Genomic DNA, 24,905 nt, shown 5'->3' with positions numbered 1-24,905 from the left:
CTATAAATGGTTCTGCTCATAATTTCATAGTTTTGCTCAACACATTACATAGTTAACAGCTGGTGGCAAGATGTATTAGAATGTTGGATGTTTAATGTCATCTAATCTACAAGTAAGAAACTTCCACTAAATCCCCTGAAGCTGCAACATTGATAATACCAACATTTTGACCTGGACTATAATTTGGGCATAAGAACATAGAAAAATAGGAGCAGGTGTAAACCATATGGCCCATCGAGACTGCTCCGCCATTCAATACAATCACAGTTGATCTTGGGCTTCAATTCCACTTTCCTGCCCACTCCCCATATCCTTTGATTCCCTGAAAGACCAATATTCTGTCTATCTCAGCCTTAAATATGTTCAATGATGGCGCATCCACAACCCTCTGGGGTAGAGAATTCCAAAGGATTCACAACCCTTTAAATGAAGAAATTTCTCCTCATCTCAGCCCTAAATTATTGGCCCCTTATCCTGAAACTGTGCCCCCTTGTGCTAGATTTCCCCAGCCAGGAGAAACAATGTCTCAGTATCTACCCTGCCAAGCCACTTCATAATCATAATCATAATTTAGAATAGGATCGGGTACATTAAAGAGGATACTGTTAGCTAAGTGGGCAGTTTTCAAATAGCACCAGTCCTTGTGCAGTCTGCAAAAACACTTCCTCTTCACTTTTATATTGGTCATGGGGAATGCTTGTGTTACAGAAAACAAGTCTTTTTTTAATTGAACTCTAGATGAAAATAAAGATACATTTGGAGCACTGTCACAATAGGTCAACACAATAACATAACTATGCTGCTAACTGTATCTTTATACCCTCTTCAGTGTATAAACCAGAGCCTAGAAATTATGCTGTATGACCGTAACATATGAACATTTTACATAGAAATTAAACTATTGAAAAAATTGCCAATTGCCTATTTTAATAACAAGCACAGGAATGTTATACATTAAAATAAAAGCAAAAAATTATTAATGTTATACATTACTTGTCCCCAAATTGCTATTAAACAGCTTACTCTTTTAAGTTCTGGTGTATTGCAAGACTCCTATTGCCATGGTGACATTGTTCCTTTAATACTGATTTAACAAGTTCATATTCACGACAGTCTGTTCACTATATTGTGCCTGACTCAACTGATAGATTAAGCCAAGAGATAGCATAGATATTATGAAAATGGCTATTGGGTTGTCAAAATATATCTGAAGCTTTAAGTATCTGCTGTAAGCCATATAATTATTTTGGACTGATGCAGTGAGACAGAGGACCTGCATTGATCATCTGAATGGAAATCAATGCTTTCACTATTCAATGGAATGTTTTTGCTTAACTACAAGTTAGTTACTTGACCGGCACTTAACTGTACAATCCACAGAAGCTTTCAAGTTACATGATTCACTCAAAATTACATTTTAACAGCTACACTTCAAGCATTCAAGCATAAAAGACCTGTCTTTATGCCATTAGGGAGAATAAGTTTCCAAACAATTTGATTTGAGGAAACATCCTCTCCTCTGGGCCATTACTAAGGTATATTATACCTGACAAGTATGTACCACAGTTGCAATTCTGGAACAGTTTTAGCCAGCTCAGACTGGAAAAGGTTTAAAATAATTGGTGGGCACGGTTAGGAATTGTACAGGTAACATTATCAATTTGTAGGTTGAAGTGGTTTTCTATTCAATGGCTTTAAGTCTATTTGACAAACTTGGCTCAATTTTGATCAAGAACAGTTCAGTATGGGTAAATATCCCTCTCCAGCAAGTATCCTACAATAGTGCAGCTGGCAGTTGCAGCTATGGCCAGAGCCACAGAGCGAAGTGATTTGCTTAACCTCCAGATGTGTTTCAAACAACCTCTCTGTTAGTGCTTTGAGGGAAGGTGGAGGTGGGAGGAGTCAGGGTACATATCTAGGGCTGAATATTTGAGCCCCAATGGGGGCAAGCACGGAGGCAGGCAGGCACGTAAATTCATGCTGCTGGCTGGTGTGCCAGTTCCTCGGCTCCATTCCAGCCACAGGCCATTTTCCTGGAGGTGGGATGGGGCAGTGGCAGGGTTACCCAGCCACTTTGTTGAGGGCCTATTAAGACCTACTGCCAGAGGCCTACTGGAACTTTCCAGATCCCCAGAGTCATCAGAGAACAGCGTAGATGCCTGGAGGTGGACTCCCGGCCGCAGATCAGAGGGCTAACACTCTTATACAGGCTTAGAAACCCTTCCTGCCTGCCTGGTTTCAGCTACAGCCGCAGGCTGTGGAGGCTTCCTATTAGCCCTCTAGCTTCGAGAGCCCGCACGCTGTCCTTAATTAGATGGTGAGCCTGCCCTCTGGCCATTAATTGGCTAATTAGGGGAAAATCACAGCCAGGTATGGGCTTCTGACCCCCATTTGAGCATGGTGTTGGGGTTCCAAACTCCATGGGGAAAATCATACCCCTGATCTCTAGCAGTCCACAGGAGAAAAGTATAGCAATCCTTTAAAGTCAAGTAGCAAGTAGGCCTCCTTGCTACATAACAGTGCAGAGAGTCATGCAAGGGCTGAGTTAGTGCCCAGGTCATAGTTCCTATATTGCACTGACATAGAGGGTGGGGATTAGTCCTGAGTGTTTACGTAGGGTGTGTTTTTCAAACAGATAATTACTGACTCATGATCAATACTTTAAAGACCTTGGATTCAGGGTAAATCACATCAGTACAGTCACACTTGTAATTTTATATCACATCTGAGTGCCAAAGCATCACTTTAACTGGTGAATAAGTCACACTGCTAGATTCAAAGCTCATATGAGAGTGTGACTGCCACACAGAATTTATGGTCCTTAAATACAATGATCCAGATTGCGTATGAGACTTGGGGGCAGCAGCACAATTATGAAAAACCACTGAGGAAACCAAATTAGCTAGCATAACCATTCTGGAGCTCCAATACACAGCACCATAGCAATCCCCCAGATTCGTGGGTTTATCAATTGCAGATGTGCCCCTCTAGGGAGGTTTCAGTAAAGGCCAGTTATGATCCAGGAACTAGATTGGGAGTGAGGTGGGAATGGGAGAAATCACTGAGCAGCTCAAGTGCCGGGAAGGTGGATGGTTGGGAGCAGGTCACTGGCCTCAGTTGCTGCGTGGCTCGGAGAGATCTGGAACGCATGGAAAGGGGAGGAAACATGAAAATCCAAAACCCAGGACACGTATACTCAGTGAAGGAGGGTATGTTTCATGTCTTAGATCATTAGGAGCAACATAAAACTGGCAGAGATAAAATCACCATAACCTTTACAACAATGATTTATTTCTTAATACTTTTGAGGCATTGCAATGTTCACATTAAATGATTTTGTAAGAGAAACATTGTAGCTGATATTGAAAAATTATGTTTATGTAAGACTTTCCTGGGTTCCTTCTTATGCCAGGCATACTGGATTAAACTAATCTGATGCATGCCATTACACTAGCTAATTTGGTTCCCTCGGTGGTTTTTCATAATTGTGCTGCTGCTCCCCAGCTTCATACACAATCTGGATCATTGCCTTTAAGTACCGTAAATCCTGTGTCTAAGTCACAACCTCATATGAGCTTAGAACCTAGCAGTGTGGCTTATTCACCAGTTAAAGTGATCCTTTGGCACTTAGATGTGATATAAAAATTACAGGTGTGACTCTACTGATGTGTTTTGTACATCCATACTTAGCACATTAGTTTGATCAAACACAAGATTGACATGTATTCTGATATATACAGGTTTTTACATTTTCCACAAAGAAAAACAGCTTGCATATACCCACTTGAAGTTCCCATATTGAGAGAAGCATTCTGCCATTCAAATGACAGTTCAGTTGATACATAAATAACACACTTAATGTGTTGACAGATGTTACCAAAGTCACTCTAAAATTATGATCCCCAATCTGGTGAATTGATTCACTGTGCAAAATCAGCATGGAGCATTTCAGTAAAAATCAATGCAGGAATGATAAACTGGTGAAGAGAACAGGTCAATGAAATCCACTGCTGATAAGCATACGAACCATAGGAAAACAGTTCGACAAATGTGAGAGATTTGTTGTGAAACGACAGTGGAGATCGGATACCTTGTAATCCATCTGCTCAGAGCAGTTGAATACGTAGACCATGATTCCCAGTGCTCGGCCCAAGTCCTTTGTGGTTTCAGTCTTTCCTGTTCCTGCAGGCCCGGCCGGGGCTCCACTCATCGTCAGGTGCAGAGACTGGGTCAATGTGATGTAACATCTGAAACCAGTCAATGACATAAAAACACGCACAAGCTGTCAGAACAGGGCAAACCACAAAAGCAGCAAAAACAAATCTTTCCAACATGACAGAGCAGATAGGCAGTGTTCAGTAACAAAAGGCTTCCAACGAGGTTAAAATGGGTTAAAATTGATGAAAGGACTAATTAGAAAGAACCTCTTTATGCAGAGAGTGATCAGAAAGGCCTTATATGTTAGGGTAGTGGAGGTCAAAACTTTCAGATTCATTTATGATATAGTTGGATTATGTTGCAGAAGGGAGGCTGCAAGTTATTTTTAGATGGGCCTGATGGCTCTACTCAGCTCTATTTATCTTGTGTTGTTGGAGAGGGATAATCTGCAACATCAAAGGAAATCAAAGGGCAAGAGAGGAAGAGGAAAGAAGTGAAGACTTAACTGTTAAATCCTTCTATGTGTAACTGATATCAGCAAGTCATGGTGAAGTTCCATCACAATCAATCCATTGCATCTGTCCTAACCACTCATAGTTTAGCAATTCAGCTGTGCAGGTGCAGCAAACAACTTGGAAGGCAATGGTATGTTGGCCTTCATCGCAAGGGATTTTGAGTACAGGAGTAGAGAAGTCTTGTTGCTATTGTATAGAGCCTTGGTGGGACTGCACCTGGACTATTGTTTTGGTCTCCTCGTCTACGGAAGGATATACTTGCCTTAGAAGGAGTGCAACGGAGGTTCACCAGACTAATCCCTTGGATGGTGGGATTGTCCAATGAGGATTGAGGAAATCGGGCCTGTATTCTCTAGAGTTTTGAAGAATGAGAGGTGAATTCATTGAAACTTACAAAATTCTTACAGAGTGTGACAGTGTGGATGTAGATAGGACGTTTCCCCTGGCTGATGAGACTAGAACAAGGAGACATAGTCTCAGGATAAAGGATAGGCCATTTAAGACTGAGATAAGGAGGGAGTTCTTCTCTCAAAGGGTGGTGAATCCTTGGAATTCTCTACCCCAGGGGGCTGTGGAAGCTCAATCATCAAGCATGTTCAAGACAGAAATTGATGGATATCTGGATACTAATGACATCAGGGATATGGGGATAGTACGGGAAAGTGGTGTTTAGGTAGATGATCAGCAATTATCTAATTGAATGGTGGAGCACTAAATGGCTTACTCCTGCTCCTATGTTCCTTCATATATTCCTATTCCTTCATTATGTACGGGACAGCAATGGTGGATATACTCCAATAACTGGATTTCACTGTACGCATTCACAGTAAGTATCTGGTTAAGTTAGTTATGCAACGTGTCATGAAAATCAATGGAAGAAATGCTCAAGACTTTTGTGATGGGAATTATTATATTTCTATTGAAAAATGGATATTATGTCAAGCTGCCTACTAGCAATGTCAATATTGCTGCATGAAGCCATTTGTGACCTGTTTCTTCTCTGAATCTCCATCACACAAAATCTAAGCAACCAACTGCAAACATTAGACTGGATTTAGTGTTCCTGTCACGGCTTCCTGCGGCGGATCTGGAAGTGGGAGCTTTCACCACTCGGTCATGTGTGCGGCGGGCCCACTTCAATGATGCGGCAGGCAGCCAATTGTACAACTGGAGTGTGGGGCCCAGCCAATTACACAATGGGGCAGGATTGGAGACGCTGAATGTGACATCAGATGACTACAGAGCAGCTGCTGGTGCCATATTACAAGCTCTGCCAGCCCTGCTTTCATTGCTGCCTTTGAGTCATTTGCTGTTTACTGCTGAAATTGGTGCTGGAGTGACTCCTCGACCCCACCCCCACCCCCACCCCAACAAGGACACCGCGGTGTGGCAGAGGCAAGACATCGGGTGGCCTCATGGTTTATAGATGCCTCCCTGCAGATTCTCCTCCAGTCTGCAAGGGAAAGGCGGGAGGTCCTCTTCCCCGGGGATGGCAAGAAGAGGTCCGCCCGCCTGACCAAGCAAGACTGGATGGAGATCGCAGAGGAGGTCAGCAGCCGTGGGGTCACCTCCGGAATATGGGTGCAGTGCAGGAAGAGACTCAATGACGTCCTTCATTCAGCCATGGTGAGTGCTCAATACCTCTCTCCTCTTTGGGGCTTGCAAATGGCTACACGAGAGGGTGCACAACATGGGGCAGGAGTGACCACAAAGGCGGAGGCAAAGGTGGTTAGTCATCACCACATCCTGACAGATGCATGGCTGCATCTCAGCCACAGGCCACTATCTTAGGAAGCTCACCCGCATTACCTCCCCTGAGCGCTGTCATGGGGATTAGCCATATAGGAAACCCCAGCAGTGGCTGAGGGGCTTCAATGAGCACCCCTGTCCTAGAGCTCGTCTTGTGATGTATAACTATCTCCCTCTTTCCACTTGCAGGACAAGCGGGCCCATAAAAACAGGGAGACCTCATGGACTGGCGGAGGAATTGCAGACATACGGCCTCTCTCAACAGCTGGAAATGAAGCACTTAGAGCGAGGACCCAGGGCAGCCACTCAATAGTGGATAGTGAGACTGGAGTCTCCATGCAACAGAGTGAGGATTGTCTTCAATCGACATCCACCACACTTCTGGAGATCCACATCATGCAAGGATATCATTATGAGATCTGACAGCCTAACCCATAGATGTTTGTGTTCTCTCATGTAGGTCAGCAGCCGCAGGAGACTCCAGCAGAAGGGGGTCAGCAGTCAACCTCGGAGCAGGATCCGCAGTCAGGAGATGCACCGTCACATGACTCTCTCCTGCACCTTCCACAGTGCAGATACTTTCACCGTGGTGGGTAACTGCTCAGCTGTAGAATCAGGGTTACAAGTTGGTGAGAGCACCGCACACATGCCTGGGCAGCTGACTGAGTCTGAGACAGCCGAGGCCTCTGACAGTCGGAGGACTGTGGGTGGCCAGGTCCATGCTGAGCCCCAGACTGATGACGAGCCTCTGGTGTCAACAGCTCAGGGCATTCTGGAGTTGCAGAGAAAGGTAAGGCAACATCTGGAGGTGCCAGAGGTCATGCGCAGCCGTGAGCGGACGACAGATGAGTCCAACCATATCATGACAGTTGCCATGTCTCAGGCATGTGAGCGCATGGCTTGCTCCAATGAGAAGTTCGTGACCCTCATGGAGAGCCAGGTCCCACAGACCTGCACACCACCGCCTTGGCCAAGAGCCCAACGCAGCAGTGACAAGGCAAAAACATAAAAAAAACCATTGAACCATAGATAAATTACAACACAGAAGGGGACCATTCAGCCCATCGTGTCTGTGCCAGCTGAAAAAACTAGCTGCCCAATCTAATCCCACCTTCGAGCATTTGGTCCATAGCCTTGCAGGTTACGACAGAGAACAACAGGGTGCCTGGAGTCTTATCCTGCTCCTCATCCTTCTCTGGTGAGCAGGGAAGTTCAAGTGAGCCTTGAAATGGAGGAGGAGAGGCTGACGTCAACAGCTGGGGGCTCCCCTCAGGGCACTTTGAATGTGGATAGTGGGTCCTCAGCCCCTCTGCCAGTGAGCCTAGCTCCAGCAGCCATGCCACCTGAGTGTGAAGAAGTGTAGTCGAGGTAGCTGTGGGAGTCGGTGGGCTTATAATGGATATTAGTAGACAACCTATCCCCAGAGATGGAGACAGAGAAGTTTAGTTTAGTTTAGTTTAGTTTAGAGATACAGCACTGAAACAGGCCCTTCGGCCCACCGAGTCTGTGCAGACCATCAACCACCCATTTATACTAATCCTACACTAAGCCCATATTCCTACCACATCCCCACCTGTCCCTATATATTTCCCTACCACCTACCGAAACTAGGGGCAATTTATAATGGCCAATTAACCTATCAACCTGCAAGTCTTTGGCATGTGGGAGGAAACCGGAGCACCCGGAGGAAACCCACGCAGACACGGGGAGAACTTGCAAACTCCGCACAGGCAGTACCCAGAATCGAACCCGGGTCCCTGGAGCTGTGAGGCTGCGGTGCTAACCACTGTGCCACTGTGCCGAGAAGTCGAGGAAGGGAAGGGAAGTGTCAGAGATGGACCATGTAAAGGTGAGAGAAGGGTGGAAATTGGAAGCAAAGTTGATAAAGTTTTCCAGTTCGGGGAGGGAGCAGGAAACGGCACCGATACAGTCATCAATGTACCGGAGCCGAACTGGAAAACTTTATCAACTTTGCTTCCAATTTCCACCCTTCTCTCACCTTTACAAGGTCCATCTCTGACACTTCCCTTCCCTTCCTCGACTTCCCCTGTTAGCATTCCAAAGGGATCGTTCCCTCCGCGACACCCTGGTCCACTCCTCCATTACCCCCACCACCTCGTCCCCGTCCCATGGCACCTTCCCCTGCAATCGCAGGAGGTGTAATACATGCCCATTTACCTCCTCTCTCCTCACTATCCCAGGCCCCAAACACTCCTTTCAGGTGAAGCAGCGATTTACTTGTACTTCTTTCAATGTAGTATACTGTATTCACTGCTCACAGTGTGGTCTCCTCTACATTGGGGAGACCAAGCGCAGACTGGGTGACCGCTTTGCGGAACATCTCCGCTCAGTCCGCAAGCAGGACCCTGAGCTTCCGGTTGCTTGCCATTTCAACACTCCCCCCTGCTCTCATGCTCACATCTCTGTCCTGGGATTGCTGCAGTGTTCCAGTGAACATCAACGCAAGCTCGAGGAACAGCATCTCATCTACCGATTAGGCACACTACAGCCTGCCGGACTGAACATTGAGTTCAATAATTTCAGAGCATGACAGCCCCCCATTTTACTTTCATTTTTAGTTATTTTTTCTTCCTTTTTTTTTTACATTCTTTTTGACATTTTTTACAATCTTTTTTTTTGCATTTATTTCATTTCAGCTTAGTTTGTTCAGTTTGCTTACCCACTGTTTTTTTTCAGGTTTGCACTTGCTGCTGTTCAATATTCAGTGTATTAACACCTAATCTGTACTAATGCTTTGTCTTTCAACACACCATTAACATATTGTTTGCCTTTGCTCCGTGACCTTTTGGTCAGCTATGTGGCCTGGTCCAATCTAGACCTCCTTTGTTATCTCTTGCCCCACCCCCACCTCACTTGCTTATAACCTGTGACTTTTCTAATATTTGTCAGTTCTGATGAAGGGTCACTGACCCGAAACGTTAACTCTGCTTCTCTTTTCACAGATGCTGCCAGACCTGCTGAGTGGTTCCAGCATTTCTTGTTTTTATTTCAGATTTCCAGCATCCGCAGTATTTTGCTTTTATTTTAGTGTTTAATTCACTGCCACTTCTCTTCCAGGAATGCCCACCTTGAAGAAGTTCTGCTCTTCTCTCCGACGGGATTTTCGTTTGTCTCTTTTACCTTGTTCACCTTCATTGCTTTCTATTTCCCTCCTGGTGTTTGATAAGGTATCTACCAAAACTCGTTTTCACAGCCACATCTCCTTCCTCAGTGACTGTCTCCGGCTCTGACTTATTCCACGTGGATTCCAACTGCAGTTTCACCCATCATGCTTTGAAACCACCCAGCATCACAGGTATCTCCGAGAAATACAACGTTCCTTGGACTGCTACTCTCGCTGCATCCTGAGATCCACACTCAGTGCTCTGCGCCGCCACATGCACACACTGGACCACTCTCTCCAGCAGCACCGCCTCACCTTATCTCAAAGCTGTTCTACTCCACAGTTTCATTTCATCTTTCGTCTCATCCGACGCATTAACAAAAAACTTTTTTTCTTCCTTTCAGGTGTTAAGGAACGCAAGCTCCAGCAGCTGATGGGGACTATGCCCCTCCAGATCCTCCCTCCGCTTCACTTCCCTCTGACGCCACCCCTTCTGATCTGATCCCTTGCCGTGTATTCACTATACCCTCTGACCTCCCCTCTCTGATGCTGAGCGTTCTGTACTCAGCAAAGGTCTCAGTTTTATCCCTTTACACCCCCACCTCAATGAATTTCGTGCTCGGCATGACGTTGAGATCTTCTTCCGTCGCCTCTGCCTCCGGGCTCACTTCTTTGACCAGGAGTCCTCCCCCCGACCAGCAGACCCATTCACCCGCCCCCAGCATTCTCCCTCTACCTGGACCCCTCCCCCTGGCCTCTTACCCGCTCTTGACCTCTTCATTGAAAACTGTCGGCGAGCCATTGGTCATCTCAATTGCTCTGCCCCCCTCACTCACTCTAACCTGTCCCCCTCTGAACTTGAGGCACTCCGTTCTATCAGGTCTAACCCCGACATGGTCATCAAACCTGCAGACAAGGGTGGTGCTGTTGTCGTATGGCATACCGACCTCTACCTTGCAGAAGCTCAACGCCAACTCACGGACACTTCTTCCTACCTCCCTCTGGACCATGACCCCACCACCGAACATCAAGCCACCGTCCAAAGGACTGTCACTGACCTCATCTCCTCTGGAGATCTTCCCTCTACAGCTTCCAACCTCATAGTCCCACAACCCCGGACAGCCCGCTTCTACCTCCTTCCCAAAATCCACAAACGGGACTGTCCCGGCAGACCCATTGTGTCAGCCTGCTCCTGCCCCACTGAACTTATTTCTTCCTATCTAGACTATCTTTTCTCCGCTGGTCCAGTCTCTTCCCACCTACATCCGTGACTTTTCTGACGCCCTACGTTATTTTGACAATTTCCAGTTTCCTGGTCCCAACCGCCTCCTCTTCACTATGGACGTCCAATCGCTCTACACCTCCATCCCCCACCAGGATGGTCTGAGGGCTCTCCGCTTCTTCCTGGAACAGAGGCCCAACCAGTCCCCATCCACCACCACCCTCCTCCGCTTGGCTGAACTTTCTCACATTGAACAACTTGCCCTTCAACTCCACGCACTTCCTTCAAGTAAAAGGTGTCGCTATGGGTACCCGCATGGGTCCTAGTTATGTCTGTCTTTTTGTGGGATATGTCGAGCATTCTTTGTTCTCGTCCTACTCAGACCCCCTCCCCCAACTCTTTTTCCTGTACATTGATGACTGTATCGGTGCCGTTTCCTGCTCCCGCCCCGAACTGGAAAACTTTATCAACTTTGCTTCCAATTTCCACCCTTCTCTCACCTTTACATGGTCCATCTCTGACACTTCCCTTCCCTTCCTCGACTTCTCTGTCGCCATCTCTGGGGATAGGTTGTCTACTAATATCCATTATAAGCCCACCGACTCCCACAGCTACCTCGACTACACTTCTTCACACCCTACCTCCTGTAAGGACTCCATTCCATTCTCCCAGTTTCTCCGTCTCCGACGCATCTGCTCTGATGATGCTACCTTCCATGACGGTGCTTCTGATATGACCTCCTTTTTCCTCAACCGAGGATTTCCCCCCACTGTGGTTGACAGGGCCCTCAACCGTGTCCGGCCCATTCCCCGCACCTCTACCCTCACCCCTTCCCCTCCCTCCCAGAACCGTGACAGGATTCCCCTTGTCCTCACTTTTCACCCCATCAGCCTCCATATCCAAAGGATCATCCTCCGCCATTTCCACCACCTCCAGCGTGATGCCACTACCAGTCACATCTTCCCCTCCCTTCCCCTGTCAGCATTCCAAAGGGATTGTTCCCTCCGCGACACCCTGGTCCACTCCTCCATTACCCCCACCACCTCGTCCCCGTCCCATGGCACCTTCCCCTGAAATCGCAGGAGGTGTAATACATGCCCATTTACCTCCTCTCTCCTCACTATCCCAGGCCCCAAACACTCCTTTCAGGTGAAGCAGCGATTTACTTGTACTTCTTTCAATGTAGTATGCTGTATTCGCTGCTCACAGTGTGGTCTCCTCTACATTGGGGAGACCAAGCGCAGACTAGGTGACCGCTTTGCGGAACATCTCCGCTCAGTCCGCAAGCAGGACCCTGAGATTCCGGTTGCTTGCCATTTCAACACTCCCCCCTACTCTCATGCTCACATCTCTGTCCTGGGATTGCTGCAGTGTTCCAGTGAACATCAACGCAAGCTCAAGGAACAGCATCTCATCTACCGATTAGGCACACTACAGCCTGCCGGACTGAACATTGAGTTCAATAATTTCAGAGTATGACAGCCCCCCATTTTACTTTCATTTTTAGTTATTTTTTCTTCCTTTTTTTTTTACATTCTTTTTGACATTTTTTACAATTTTTTTTTGGCATTTATTTCATTTCAGCTTAGTTTGTTCAGTTTGCTTACCCACTGTTTTTTTTCAGGTTTGCACTTGCTGCTGTTCAATATTCAGTGTATTAACACCTAATCTGTACTAATGCTTTGTCTTTCAACACACCATTAACATATTGTTTGCCTTTGCTCCGTGACCTTTTGGTCAGCTATGTGGCCTGGTCCAATCTAGACCTCCTTTGTTATCTCTTGCCCCACCCGCACCTCACTTGCTTATAACCTGTGACTTTTCTAATATTTGTCAGTTCCGATGAAGGGTCACTGACCCGAAACGTTAACTCTGCTTCTCTTTCCACAGATGCTGCCAGACCTGCTGAGTGGTTCCAGCATTTCTTGTTTTTGTGTCTACACTCATATCCCAATATAAGTCACAGCTGCAGCAAAATAAGAGGGGGCTTCAAATTAGAGGGAAAAATAAACTGCCCTAAAAATTCTGGAGCAGCCCTTCTCATCATGGGCTGTCTTAGGGTAAACCAATGTGGGAGCAGGGACCTCAAGACAGCTTTACACCCCCTTATTTGCATCTGCAAGTAGATTAATACTTGCTTCAGGTGTGGGTAAAAGATGCCTTATTTGTCCTTATCCAATATGAAGGACATAGCACCCTGACAAGAGTGTGTAGGTACTCCCTGTCTGACATTTTGTGAACTTAGGAGGCCATATACTGCCTGATAAATGAGCGCAATGTTGCCCAATTTCGAAAGAACTGTTTTTCCAAGATGGTGGTGAAAGCCTGCAGCAATCCTTGCACATGTAGCTGCTCAATGAAGTCAATGTATTGCCCAGCATATCAGATTTCGTTTCCATTTCAAAACAAAAGCATCCAAATAAAAAACAACATACATTACCCTGATGGCTTGCTCTGCACAAAGTCCCAATTCATCTCTCCTCCCCCTTGAAAGCTCTTGTATGATTTCTCAGATTTTCATATTACAATGCTGCTCAAATGCCACCTCCCCAACAGGGTATATTGGTGTAGTGCCCACTGAGCAGCCTACTAGCCAAGTGCCAAGCCAAGAGCAGACCAAACATGTAGGACTAGCATCTGGCTGTAAATAACAGTCTGGCCAATCTAAAAGGTCACGCACACTTTACAATGAAAAGAAAGGTAGCTCCAAATTTTGGGAATCTAATTTGATTTCCATTTCAGATAAGCTGTAACTAATCATCACTCAGAAACACTGGGTCCTGCCCTGGAAGCAAACAGTATGGAAAAGATTAAGTTACAGCTTTCACATGGGATATGCTTCGAGTCATACAGTGCAACATAGCAAGGAAATAAATCATAACTCACAATAATTTAATTCCTTCACTTAAATGAGTTTCTCGGCACCCCAGCATCACGTTATTGAGTTACGGATGGTATAATCTTATTGAATTGTATAGGCGATTCTAACAAGTTGACATTAAATTAATGCACTGTCAGTGTGATAGATAAATGTGGGTATTGCACAAGGAATCCAGAGCCAGCACACACTGGGACACTCTAATGGATCTATTCAGAATATCAGGTGCGCAAAGAGGTGTCTAAAAAAATTATCAAATAACCACATAATTATAATCATATTAAATCTCTGACCTAAAGTAAAACAATATAATAGTTGAGTAGTAGTTGGGTAGAGAAGTATTTAGGCAGTTTTCCATTTTAACAGATGCATTATGTAGCAGAGGCCAGGAATCACGTGTGGGGTCACGTACGGATCTCCTGACATTCAACCAAGTGCAGTACTGGAAGAAAGCTTGCAGGAGGCAGCTTCACCCTACAGGCTAAGCTGCAGGACATCCAAATTATTTGTACTGAATAGCACCAATCTGGTTTGGTGTCAAAACTACCTTCAAGTGGAGGGGAAATGTCAAAAGGATTCAAGATAATAGTTGACTAAGCTCAATAAATTTCCAGTGCTCCAAAAACAACAGTTTTGAAAGAACCAACAGGAGTAAAATTAGGCAGTTAGGCAGTTTCGATTTTGCATCTCAGGCCTCACTTAGATTAAACCAGCAAGCTGTAGACACCTGCTGCATGTTCCCAGGCAGCTCACCAGTGAATCGTATGTAAAATTCAGGTCACTGCACTCGGGTAGGTCCTGCAAGGGGCAGGGAAGGGGGGGGGGGCAATCAACAGAGGGTGGAGGGTGATCGTGTTTTCGGGATGGTAGATTGAGGTGGTGGGAGCAATTGAGTTGCGGGGGGTCAATTAGGAGGGAGGATATGATCAGTAGGGGCCCAAGAGAGGCACTGGAAAGATCCTTGGAATGTTTGTGGAGCTGGGAGAAGAGCTTAACTTCCCCATGGCTCCATCTTCAAAAAGGTTTTGTTTTTAAACTTACCCCTTTGGTGGTCGGTTATCCCGAATTCAACAAGCCCGGGACAGGTTGCATTCTGAGCAGCCCAATTTCAGGAAGGGGTTGTGAAACAGTTATCAGGCCCCCTACCTACATATGCAAAGGGGTCTAACAATAGTTTCAGGCAAGGACCCTGGACACCTATACTTCAGCTATTATTAATATGGCAGGTGGAGCACTTCCAGCTCAGAACGTGTACACATGCCATGTGCCATATTGGAGTTGGTATCATCAAATTTCTTGGTTTCTAATTCTGTTCAATACCAAGGCAATAAAATAATTGTGACTTGACACACTAAACTGTAAGCCTATAATAACATACCTGTCTGTCAGTGGTGTAATTACCAGTCGAGGGGTGTTGCCCAAATATTCATAGGAATACAAAAACTGGGCATCACAAATGTTGGCAAAGCAGTGTTTCATTTCATCATCCCAGCGATGGCGAAGCTGGGAGAGCCAGACAAAGGCCTGAGAGTTTTCAACCTGTGAAAAGGAATGTACACCATTAATTGACTCCACAAAGAGTGTACTGCACTCAATGCAAAAATACAGCTCCAGTATGAACAGGATACTTTTCTAGCCTTGCAAACAATAAAATACAAAAAGAACATTTGTATGGTGGAAAGGGAGGGGGTTGTGGCATTGTGACTGGTTCAAACCAGTCAATTCCAGATCAACAAGTATATTTCACCAAGTTATTGTAAGCAATTAGGAAAGCAAATGGTATGTCAATCTTTATTATAAAGGGATTGGAGTATGAGAGTAAAAAAGTCTTACTGCAATTATATAGGGCCTTGGTGAGATCATACCTGGAATACTGTGTACAGTTTTGGTCTCCTTACCTAAGAAGGAATATATTTGCCTTGGAGGGAGAGCAATAAAGCTTCATTACACTAATTCTTGGGATGACTACATTATCCTATGAGGAGAGATATTGCAAACAAAGTCTATATTCCCTAAGGGTTAGAAAAAAAGAGGTGATCACATTGAAACATACATTTTTTTTAAGGGGCCTGACAGGGTAGATGCTGGGTGGATGATTCCCCTGGCTGGTGAGTATATAGAACTAGGGGTCACAGGCTGGAATTTTATGCCCCACCCACCCTAGGAGTGGGCAGGGAGGTCGGGGGGAGGGTGTAAAATCGGGTGGGAGGCAGGGGGTGCCGTGCCTGTCGTCTACCCCGCTGCTATTTTACCAGTAGGAAGGGGAGGTAGCAAATGGCCCACCACCCCATGCCAATTGAGGCCTTTAAGTGGCCAATTAAATGCCACTTAAGGTCCTACACCCACCTCGTTGATAGGCATTTCAGCATCTGAAGAGGCTGCCCAGTAATAGCTGATAGCCTTCTTGCGGGCTGGGGGAGTGCCCTCCTTTTCGGGTACCCTGTGCCCCACAGAGGGCCTTGCCAGCAGCATAGGCCGCTCCTGCTAAATCCATGCCACCCCCCAACCCCAGCTCTCCGACTCCTACCGCTTCGCCGGGGCCCAGCAGATTGTCCCCGGCGAGGTCAAAACTCCACTTATCTTTTTGAAGGGCAACATCCACCATCTTCTTCCTGTTGCAGTCCCAGCTGTGGCCACCACTCCCGGTGGTGCTGCTGGGACTGAAGAGCTGACGTCCTCTGATTGGCTCGCAGCTCTTGGGGGTGGGACTTCCTGCCTCAGAGGGGCAGAAGTCCAGACCAAGGCCAATTAAGGGCGCTGGGCACGCAAAAATGCAATATGGCTTCCAGGCCCAGCGGAGCCGGGTTCGCCCCCGACATTTCAGCGGGTGGCCGGGGCCACCACCACACCATAAAATTCTGGCCACAGTCTCAGAATTAGGGGTCAGCCATTTAGGACTGAAATGGGGAGAAATTTCTTCCCTCAAAGAATTTTGAATCTTTGTCCACCCCATACAGGTGGGGATGCTCAGTCGTTGAGTGTATTCAAGATAGAGATGGACAGACTTTTGGATACTAAGGGAATTGAGAGATATGGGATAGTCTGGGAAGATGGAGTAGAGGTAGAAATCAGCCATGATCTTATTGAATGACAGAGAAGGCTCAAAGAGCTGAATGGGCTACTCCTGCTCCTATTTCTTATCTTCTTCTGCTGTAGCATCTCCCAACACAAGAGGGTAAAATGTTGGGGTAGTCATGTATGAGAAGTTCTTAATGCTACCTGCCAGCCATCTATAGGGAGCCCTGATGGTTCCTGGGAGTAGGCCATTTGTTGACAAACCTAAATGTTGAGGTGTCAGGTCAAGCAGTCAAAATAAAGTTAATAAAATGATATTGCTCTTATTTTTGAACTGCTTTTAGGATTTATTATAAGAAAATGTGAAACAAGGAAACAAATCATGACCAATTTATTAAGGTTTAAAATAATGTCACAAACAGCAGCATTTGGTACTTCCTGCTGCTTACAAACCCCACCTTGCAGGCTCACTGCCGGTAATCTTGACTTTGCACAATAGTGTCGAACGGCCAGTATCGGATTGGCCAACCATTATACATCTCTCCTGATTTTCGTTCCCAAGGACGTCAATGCAAATTGTTATGGTATGACCACTCATGACAAAGCCTCCAATCAAAATATATAATTCTGATTGCGGTGGGAGCAATGCACTGTCAATTCAGTCCCGTCACTCCACAGGTCACATCATACATATCTTAAAGTTTTCCAAACCAGAGAAAGCAGCAGTCGAATTGAAACAATCTTGTAATCACCAAATGAGGTGAACCAAACCAGGGATCTTTAGATATCAACAAATTAACTGTTTATTAACAAAAACTAAGATCTTAAACACTCGGATAAATCAATATCTAAAGACCTTACAACTTATTTAAAAATCTAACTCCCACATTCGCATACATATACCCAAACTAACAATAGTTTGGTATTTAATTAGCTGTCCGTAAAAATAGAAATAACAATAAAGTCTTTGCAGATTTACGTTCCTGACGAAATGTAATCTTGAATGTAGAAACAGTCCAAGGTTACTTGAAGTCTTCACAGTTGTCCGATGGGAAAAAAAAAGTTCTTCAATGATAGAAAATTCAGCAGTTCAGTTCAGCAGTTGAAGTGTTACTCTTTTTCCAGCGATGAACACAGATCAATAATTTTTTTTTAAAGAATTAATCTGGCTTGACCTTTTAGAATTTTGAGAGAAAATAATAAACTAACTTCCCTTCCTTCAGGTTAAATGGCCTGAGAGCTATCCTTTTTTCCTTCAGGTGCTAACACACAGCTGTCTGTCTGTCAACTGTCTCTGCAAAGCCAGATTTCAAAATCAAAATGCAACATTGTATGTCCTGTTCTCCCTCTCTGTATGGTTGTATCCAGGCAACCAAGATGCACTTTCACTCAGTAACTTCTGAGGCTGGCTGCCTTAAAGAAGTACTGATCTTTTGCTGCCTTAAAGACGCACCGCAATATTTCCCGAGGAAAGAAAAGGAACATGACAAAATGAAAATCACAAGAGTTACACAACAGTCACCTGATCCAATATCGCTTGTAGTTAAAATTACTCTGACTGACTTCAGCCCAGCTCTAGCTCTTTCAATACTTTGTTGTCATTCAGCGCCACCAACCTTCTGAGCTATTATCTTTGCTACGACATCGCGGGCATGGACATCAATGGTGCAGATGGTCATTATCTTCTGCCGGTCGCCCTTTGAGAGTTGGCCAATAAGCATGGCAATGAGCGTGTTCAGCTGGTTCACCTGTTTTTTGTAATAGTCCTTCATGGCATTTTCATACCCTTCCTCCAGCCTGGCAAAGGAAATGCCAACCTCTGTAGTCCACCAAATCTGGGTGCAAGTAAGAGCTACCTGTGTCAAGAAAAGCAGGTACAGTCTTACGTATACTACCCCAGCAATGTTAATATACAGATTAGACCTTGTATTTCACTATAGATTGTCTCAAGTGAAGCTCCATTTAAATTGAAGCAATGAACATTTCGGTAGCTTTAAATGGGAACCAACAATGGGCTGGCTGGACCCAGTCACCAAATTAAGATTAATAATGAAGTAAATTTCATCTTAAATACTATTTAGCTATGGCGACTTCTGAAATAAGTGAGTTCTTAATCCATTAGACACTGTGGCGTAGATTTCCGTTCTACCTCGTTAGTGCAAAGCATCACTTGGACAGAGTATGGAGTGTAAAATTGGGTGGCAAGAATCATTTGCGTCGAACTGAGACAATCTGATTTCCATAAATGTAATTCAATGGAAGGATAATCAGGCAGGCTCTTTTCATAGGCAAGTGATTCTCTCCACCTGATTTTCTTCTCTGTGCCCAGACAATGTAGTGTGCTCAGGCGATAAAGACAAAATCTACCCTATGTATATATCAATAATTCTACCAGAGCTAAACTATTGTTAGTTGAATAGAAATATTGTACGCTGATTAAAATGCAATTAGGAGGTCAAATGCATCGGTGGTAATCAGACCCACAGCTTGCTCATTCTGGCTTACCTGGGCTGGGTAATCAAAAAGCCACTGATCTCTTGGTTTCTCCTCATAGGCCACCACGCCTTCAGTCATTTCATGTCTCACCGTGTCTCTCATGGAATCAAGAACCCGATTCAGCCAGGCCTCAACCTAGGAGTGAAAGTCAGTAAAGTGTCCCCCAGTATGATGCAAATAAGGCCACAATCCTGTAAACCATCAGATAAATGGCCCAAAAAGTAGAAGCGAATTTGAAACCCAAGAGAAATAGCCCAGTGAGAATTAGCAGACGATGAAAGCAGAAATTTGTCAAGCTCATCATTTCCATGTGCTAGATGTAGTGATTCCCACCAGCTTTCATGCTTCATTGTAAGAAGCATACCACCCAAGGAATTAAATAAATCACATTTTTTTCCTAAATGCTGTGGCCATAGTGTCCAACTAACATGTCTCCCTTTGCACAAGCTCGGTTTCAAGCCACAAAACTATAGGTTGGAAACATGCAGCAGAGTTGGCAAGAGGTTAGAGATCTCTAACTATCTTTAACAAATCCAATAGTTTTATTGGCATTTCAGAGCAATATTAAAACAATATCTGCTACGTTCCTTGTGTCATAAGACAAAAGAGATGAGTGAAGGCAAATGAAGAAAAGAGATGGTGCAATTATTCAGGCAAAGCAAAATGCAGCTGTTACAATACTCAATGTAACTCTATTTTTGCAGTAGTGTAACATGTGATGTAATTTGATCCAAAGACTATATGTGCTTCCTATTTTACTGGAACGCATGCTTCCAAAGTTAGATCTTTCCCATTCCTATTCATAAACCTGAAGCATTTGAATACCTTCACCAGACACATAAGACATGCTTTTCCTACCTGCCCACTGCAATCACATGGCTCTTTGAAGTTCACATACTCGTCCTCTTTGCTGTACATCCCTAAGGCCATTTTAGTTGGCTTATCATCTGCCTCAGTCTGGAATTTCATGTTCGCCATGTTGTCAAATAGTTTGGACAGGTGACGCTGAACCTACAGATTTAACGTTTCATGATTCAGAGCATTGGTCAGCTTTCTTAAACAAATGATTTGAAACTCATCCTGAACTTGACATGTCACTTTTGCTTCATGCATGCAATTTTGATTTTACCTATAGCTGCTGCATATTAAAGTCCCTTTCTGTACAGAGATAGGTCATGTTTTAACTTTCATATCTCAGCCCACATCCCAAAGATGTGAAAGATGTTTATAACCTTGAGTTTTTTCTAACTAATATTACTGTTCCCAATCTGAACAAAGGAGGAGATTGTTAAATATTGGACAATTTTACCTTGTTCTCTGCTCATTATAACAATGATTGTTTTGGGTATATTAATGTTAGCAAGTCTCTGAAATGGGTGTCTAATCTACCTCTTGAGTAATATAACACAAGTCCCTTATTTTAGTGGTATGTCTAGTCAAGCTAATTTTACAACAAAATTGATTAAGTAATATCCTTATATAATATCCTTATTATATCCTTAGCAATACCACAATAGAACCTCCTGTGACACTTTCAACCACTGTGAGCTGCAAGTATTCATGGTGAATGCAGAGAATGGGCAGATGCAGTCTATCCAATTTGTATTCACTTGCCCTCCCAGATAAACACCCTCACGTGGCAATGATGCTTTGGAAAAAGTTTCCTCTGTGAAATGATTATCACACTAACACAATGTTCAGGTATTTAAACTTGAATACAATGCAGATCCTAAAAAGCCAATACAGCTCCCTGTTAAGAGGGACAAGTTATTGTATTCCATTTTCTTTTACAGGGCATACAACCTTGATAAATCATCAAGTAGAAAATATAGGAAGCTGAAGCTAATCCTTCTCAACATCGTTGCTCCTCTTTCCACTGAGGTTTCTGGACATTTGTTGAAATAAATCTACAAGTAGCTTAAGGCTTTCTAACCTAGAAACATGGGGCTGAATTCAATGAGGGAGCACAACTGTCTTTTCTAGCAGGTGGGCTCCATTATATGTTGCATCAAATATGAGATATTTCCCCACAGATTCCACATAAAGACCTACAGACATAAACAAAATACTGCAGATGCTGCAAATCTGAGATAAGAACAGAAAATGCTGGAAATACTCAGCAAGTCTGGCAGAATTTTTGGAGAGAGAAACAGAGATAATGTTTCAGGTCGATGACCCTTCATCAGAACTGGGTCCACAGGTTTAACTTGTACCAGCTTAATTCTCTCATAACAATCTAAAAGTCTGAACAGAATGATAGATTGCACCTTCCTTGAGAATTTTACGACCTCTGCTCGACTAGCACAGCTGAGACCACAAACCTGGCAGATAAGACAAAAGCTAAACTATAACAAGCTCTCTGTAGACCCACAATTTCAGCTCCAATGTGCTATGCTATCTGCTTTGACAATAAATGTTAAAATACTCTGATGGTACAAAAAAGCCAAACCGACTGATTTGCAGATTCGAAGCCGGATCTTGTTGTCCTGCCGCCACTCAGAAAATGGCAGCCACCCCCACACAGGACCCATGCTGCCACACCACTGCGATACTGTGGTGGGCGGCCACTTAACATATTGACGGTGACTGCCACCTCCACCCCCCCCCCAATCATGTGGCAGGGATGGCATCAGCGATACCATGAATGATGAGAGAGCAGGTGCTGGCAACATTTTGCGCCCTGCAAAATGCAGAGTTGACCCCCCCCCCACCCCCCCGCCATCTATATATAGAATGTAGAGTTGTCCCCGTAACCTCCATCTATACACAGCATGCAGAGTTGACCCCCTTCCCCCATCTATACACAGAATGCAGAGTTGCCCCTGTTACCCCACCTATACACAGAATGCAGAGTTGCCCCTGTCACCCCATCTATACACAGCATGCAGAGTTGACCCCCTTCCCCCCATCTATACACAGAATGCCAAGTTGATCCCTTCCCCCCATCTATACACAGAATGCCGAGTTGCCCCTGTTACCCCATCTATACACAGAATGCCGAGTTGATCCCTTCCCCCATCTATACACAGAATGCAGAGTTGACCCCCTTCCCCCCATCTATATACAGAATGCAGAGTTGACCCCTTCCCCCATCTATACACAGAATGCAGAGTTGACCCCTTCCCCCATCTATACACAGAATGCAGAGTTGACCCCCTTCCCCCCATCTATACACAGAATGCAGAGTTGACCCCTTCCCCCCATCTATACACAAAATGCAGAGTTGACCCCTTCCCCCATCTATACACAGAATGCAGAGTTGACCCCTTCCCCGCCCCCCATCTATACACAGAATGCCAAGTTTACCCCTTCCCCTCATCTATACACATTCCATCCTTGGTGGTGCCATTTTCTTGTGGACGGGAAAGTGAAGACACTTGAGTGCCGTAAATTGAGCTCAAGATTGGAAATGGATGGGAAGATCGCGGCAGATGAGATTGAAATTTATGCAGAGAGGTATTTTAAATATTTAAACTTGGGTCCCGTCAGAGAGCAGCGGAGGTGCCGCCACAAAGCTTCCCTGCCCCAGAAAGATCGGGCTCGGCAATCCCGGCGTCAGGTTCTGTGGTGGCCACTGTCACTCCGATTCTGCGCCCCCCCCCCCGCCACTACGGAACCCGACGTCATGCCAAGCGCACGATCCGGCTCTCGGTGCCTGTAGTAAGGAGAAGAGAACTTAAGCAACAAGAGGTAAATACTCGATAATCGAGCCATGATACTAAGTGTGCACAGCCTTGGTACACTTGTACTCCTGTAGCTGGAAGTCTGTCAGGTCAGCAGAGGACAATAATAGAAATCATAATCTCTTTGTTATATCATAAACTCTCTGCCACTCACGAAACCTGGAAAACTGTTTTAAAATGAATCGCTTCTTTCTCTGACTAAGTGATTGCAGATGTCATACAGTTCTATTATGGATTATTAACTTGTCAGCCTGTGTGAACACATTTGTAGACTGAGACAATATAACTTTCATCATTTTTCACAGTCCATGTTACTAGGTGAAACAATACACCACAATCTATGTTTGTTTGACAACAACAATTAATGGGATTTTATTTCTCTGGCTCATTATTGTCGAAAGTATAGCAATTAAATTTGATTAACAATGAAACCATAACCATCACTCTATCTTAAAGATTGAATATTTATAAAATAATTATAAGTAAATGGAAAAATCCTTTTGCATTCTTAGTTTTTTAAAAATACATCTGTTTAAACCAGGAATGCTGATCCTTGGGGTGGGGAGTTGGGAAAGTGTAAATAGAGTACATTATTCTGGAGAATTACAAATTGAAACCGAACTGAGTTTGTAGAGGCAGTCAAAATTTACATTCTTGCTGAAAATTGTTCTCCTTCACTCTTCCCCCAAGTTAACGATAGTATCTTCACATATTAAATCAGCTTTTTTCTGCCACTGAGCTCTACAGCTCCTTGAAGACAATTCCTCCCCAGAATGCCTATTCTCATTCCAAAGCAAACATTTGAAGAAATACTGGGTGATGAGTTTCTCTACTGAAGCTTGACATTTTACTATGTATCATAAATTATAGTGAAAGGAGGATTTGCATTTATAAAGCATTTGATCACATTTTTAATAGGCACTAAAAGTGCCTCATAAAGATAAATCCCTTAGAATGCAGTGATGGTTATGTAGCAAGTGCAACCACCATTTTCACACAGTAAGATCCCACAAATAGCAATGAGGTGAATGGTCAGTTAATCTGCATTTGATGGTTAATGTTGGCTAAAGGAGGAATGTTAGCCAGCACACCAGGAGATCTCTGGTCTTTCTTGAATAGTTCATTAACACCTTTACCGTCTATCGAAACCCTGTAACAGGCAGATGGTGCCTTAAAACAATATCTCAAATAAAGGCCAACACCTCAACGTTGCAGTCCTTCAGTACTGCACCCACAACCTTCTCAGAAACGAAAATGCTACTAAACTGAATTAAGCTAGTCCCTGTGACACCCACACCAGTTAGAAGCAAACCATTGGCCAAATTAATATTTGATCATAATCCAGTCTCCTGTTATGTTGCATTTAAGGAAAGTTAACTCATCAGTGTGGTTTCTTTTCAAATGATTTTTGCCTGGAAGTCATTGTCAGCTCTATTAACTATTTTAAATGGGTTAATGCATCCATTAAAATAATGGAGAAGGGAATGTGAGGTGCTTGTACAATGATACATCCAACACTAATTTTTAGCCTTTTGAGATATTCTGGCACCTTTGCTAGCACAATATGCCACTCACCAGATGAGGGTTGGTGCCATTGGACAGAATATCCAACAAATCAGCAGAGGAAATGAAATAGAACCTGGGGAATGCCAGTCTTTTAGTGTCAAGGTATTCAGTCAGTGCTTTTTCGCAGAGAGCCAGTCTGTTCAGGAAAGAAAAAAGTTAACAGGGCATCAGCTTCTGAAAAGTCACACTTGTGATTTGACCTACTTATAGTTAATTGGTAGTCAATATAACCCAAATATTTGTTGCAGACTTTTCCAGTGCAGCAATTTTAGATATAGTACTGGCCAAGGCTTGTTTATTTGCCAATATTCAAATAAGATGTACAATCTTCAGGACTGTGTAATGGAAATTTAAATCATACCCTGGCAGTCAAGTGGAGAGTATACAACTAGAGGTTTTCAAAAGCCACTGGGCCTTGCAGACAGCCAAATCATATTGGAAAGTCAGTTTTCCAATATGCACTAATTCCCTGAAAGGCCCCAGCCTTGAAAAATGTAAC

The 24,905-nt window shown here is 44.3% G+C and overlaps 1 protein-coding gene across 1 annotated transcript in view; it reads right to left on the bottom strand.

The window, feature by feature from the left end:
• The window catches only part of LOC137384244 (dynein axonemal heavy chain 9-like), a 584,247-nt gene that overhangs the window by 454,786 nt on the left and 104,556 nt on the right, over positions 1-24,905 (bottom strand). The window contains exons 22-27 of the mRNA XM_068057979.1: positions 24,416-24,542; positions 20,016-20,168; positions 19,167-19,292; positions 18,278-18,517; positions 15,025-15,185; positions 4,091-4,247 (exon numbers count right to left, since the gene is read on the bottom strand). Of these exons, the coding sequence (XP_067914080.1) occupies positions 4,091-4,247; positions 15,025-15,185; positions 18,278-18,517; positions 19,167-19,292; positions 20,016-20,168; positions 24,416-24,542 (964 nt within the window). The remainder of the gene's footprint in view (positions 1-4,090; positions 4,248-15,024; positions 15,186-18,277; positions 18,518-19,166; positions 19,293-20,015; positions 20,169-24,415; positions 24,543-24,905) is intronic.

This window comes from Heterodontus francisci, chromosome 26, assembly GCF_036365525.1.
Source record: "Heterodontus francisci isolate sHetFra1 chromosome 26, sHetFra1.hap1, whole genome shotgun sequence".
Taxonomy (NCBI): Eukaryota; Metazoa; Chordata; class Chondrichthyes; order Heterodontiformes; family Heterodontidae; genus Heterodontus; species Heterodontus francisci.
Note: the sequence above shows the minus strand (reverse complement) of the source record. Positions and strands in the feature narration are given on the sequence as shown.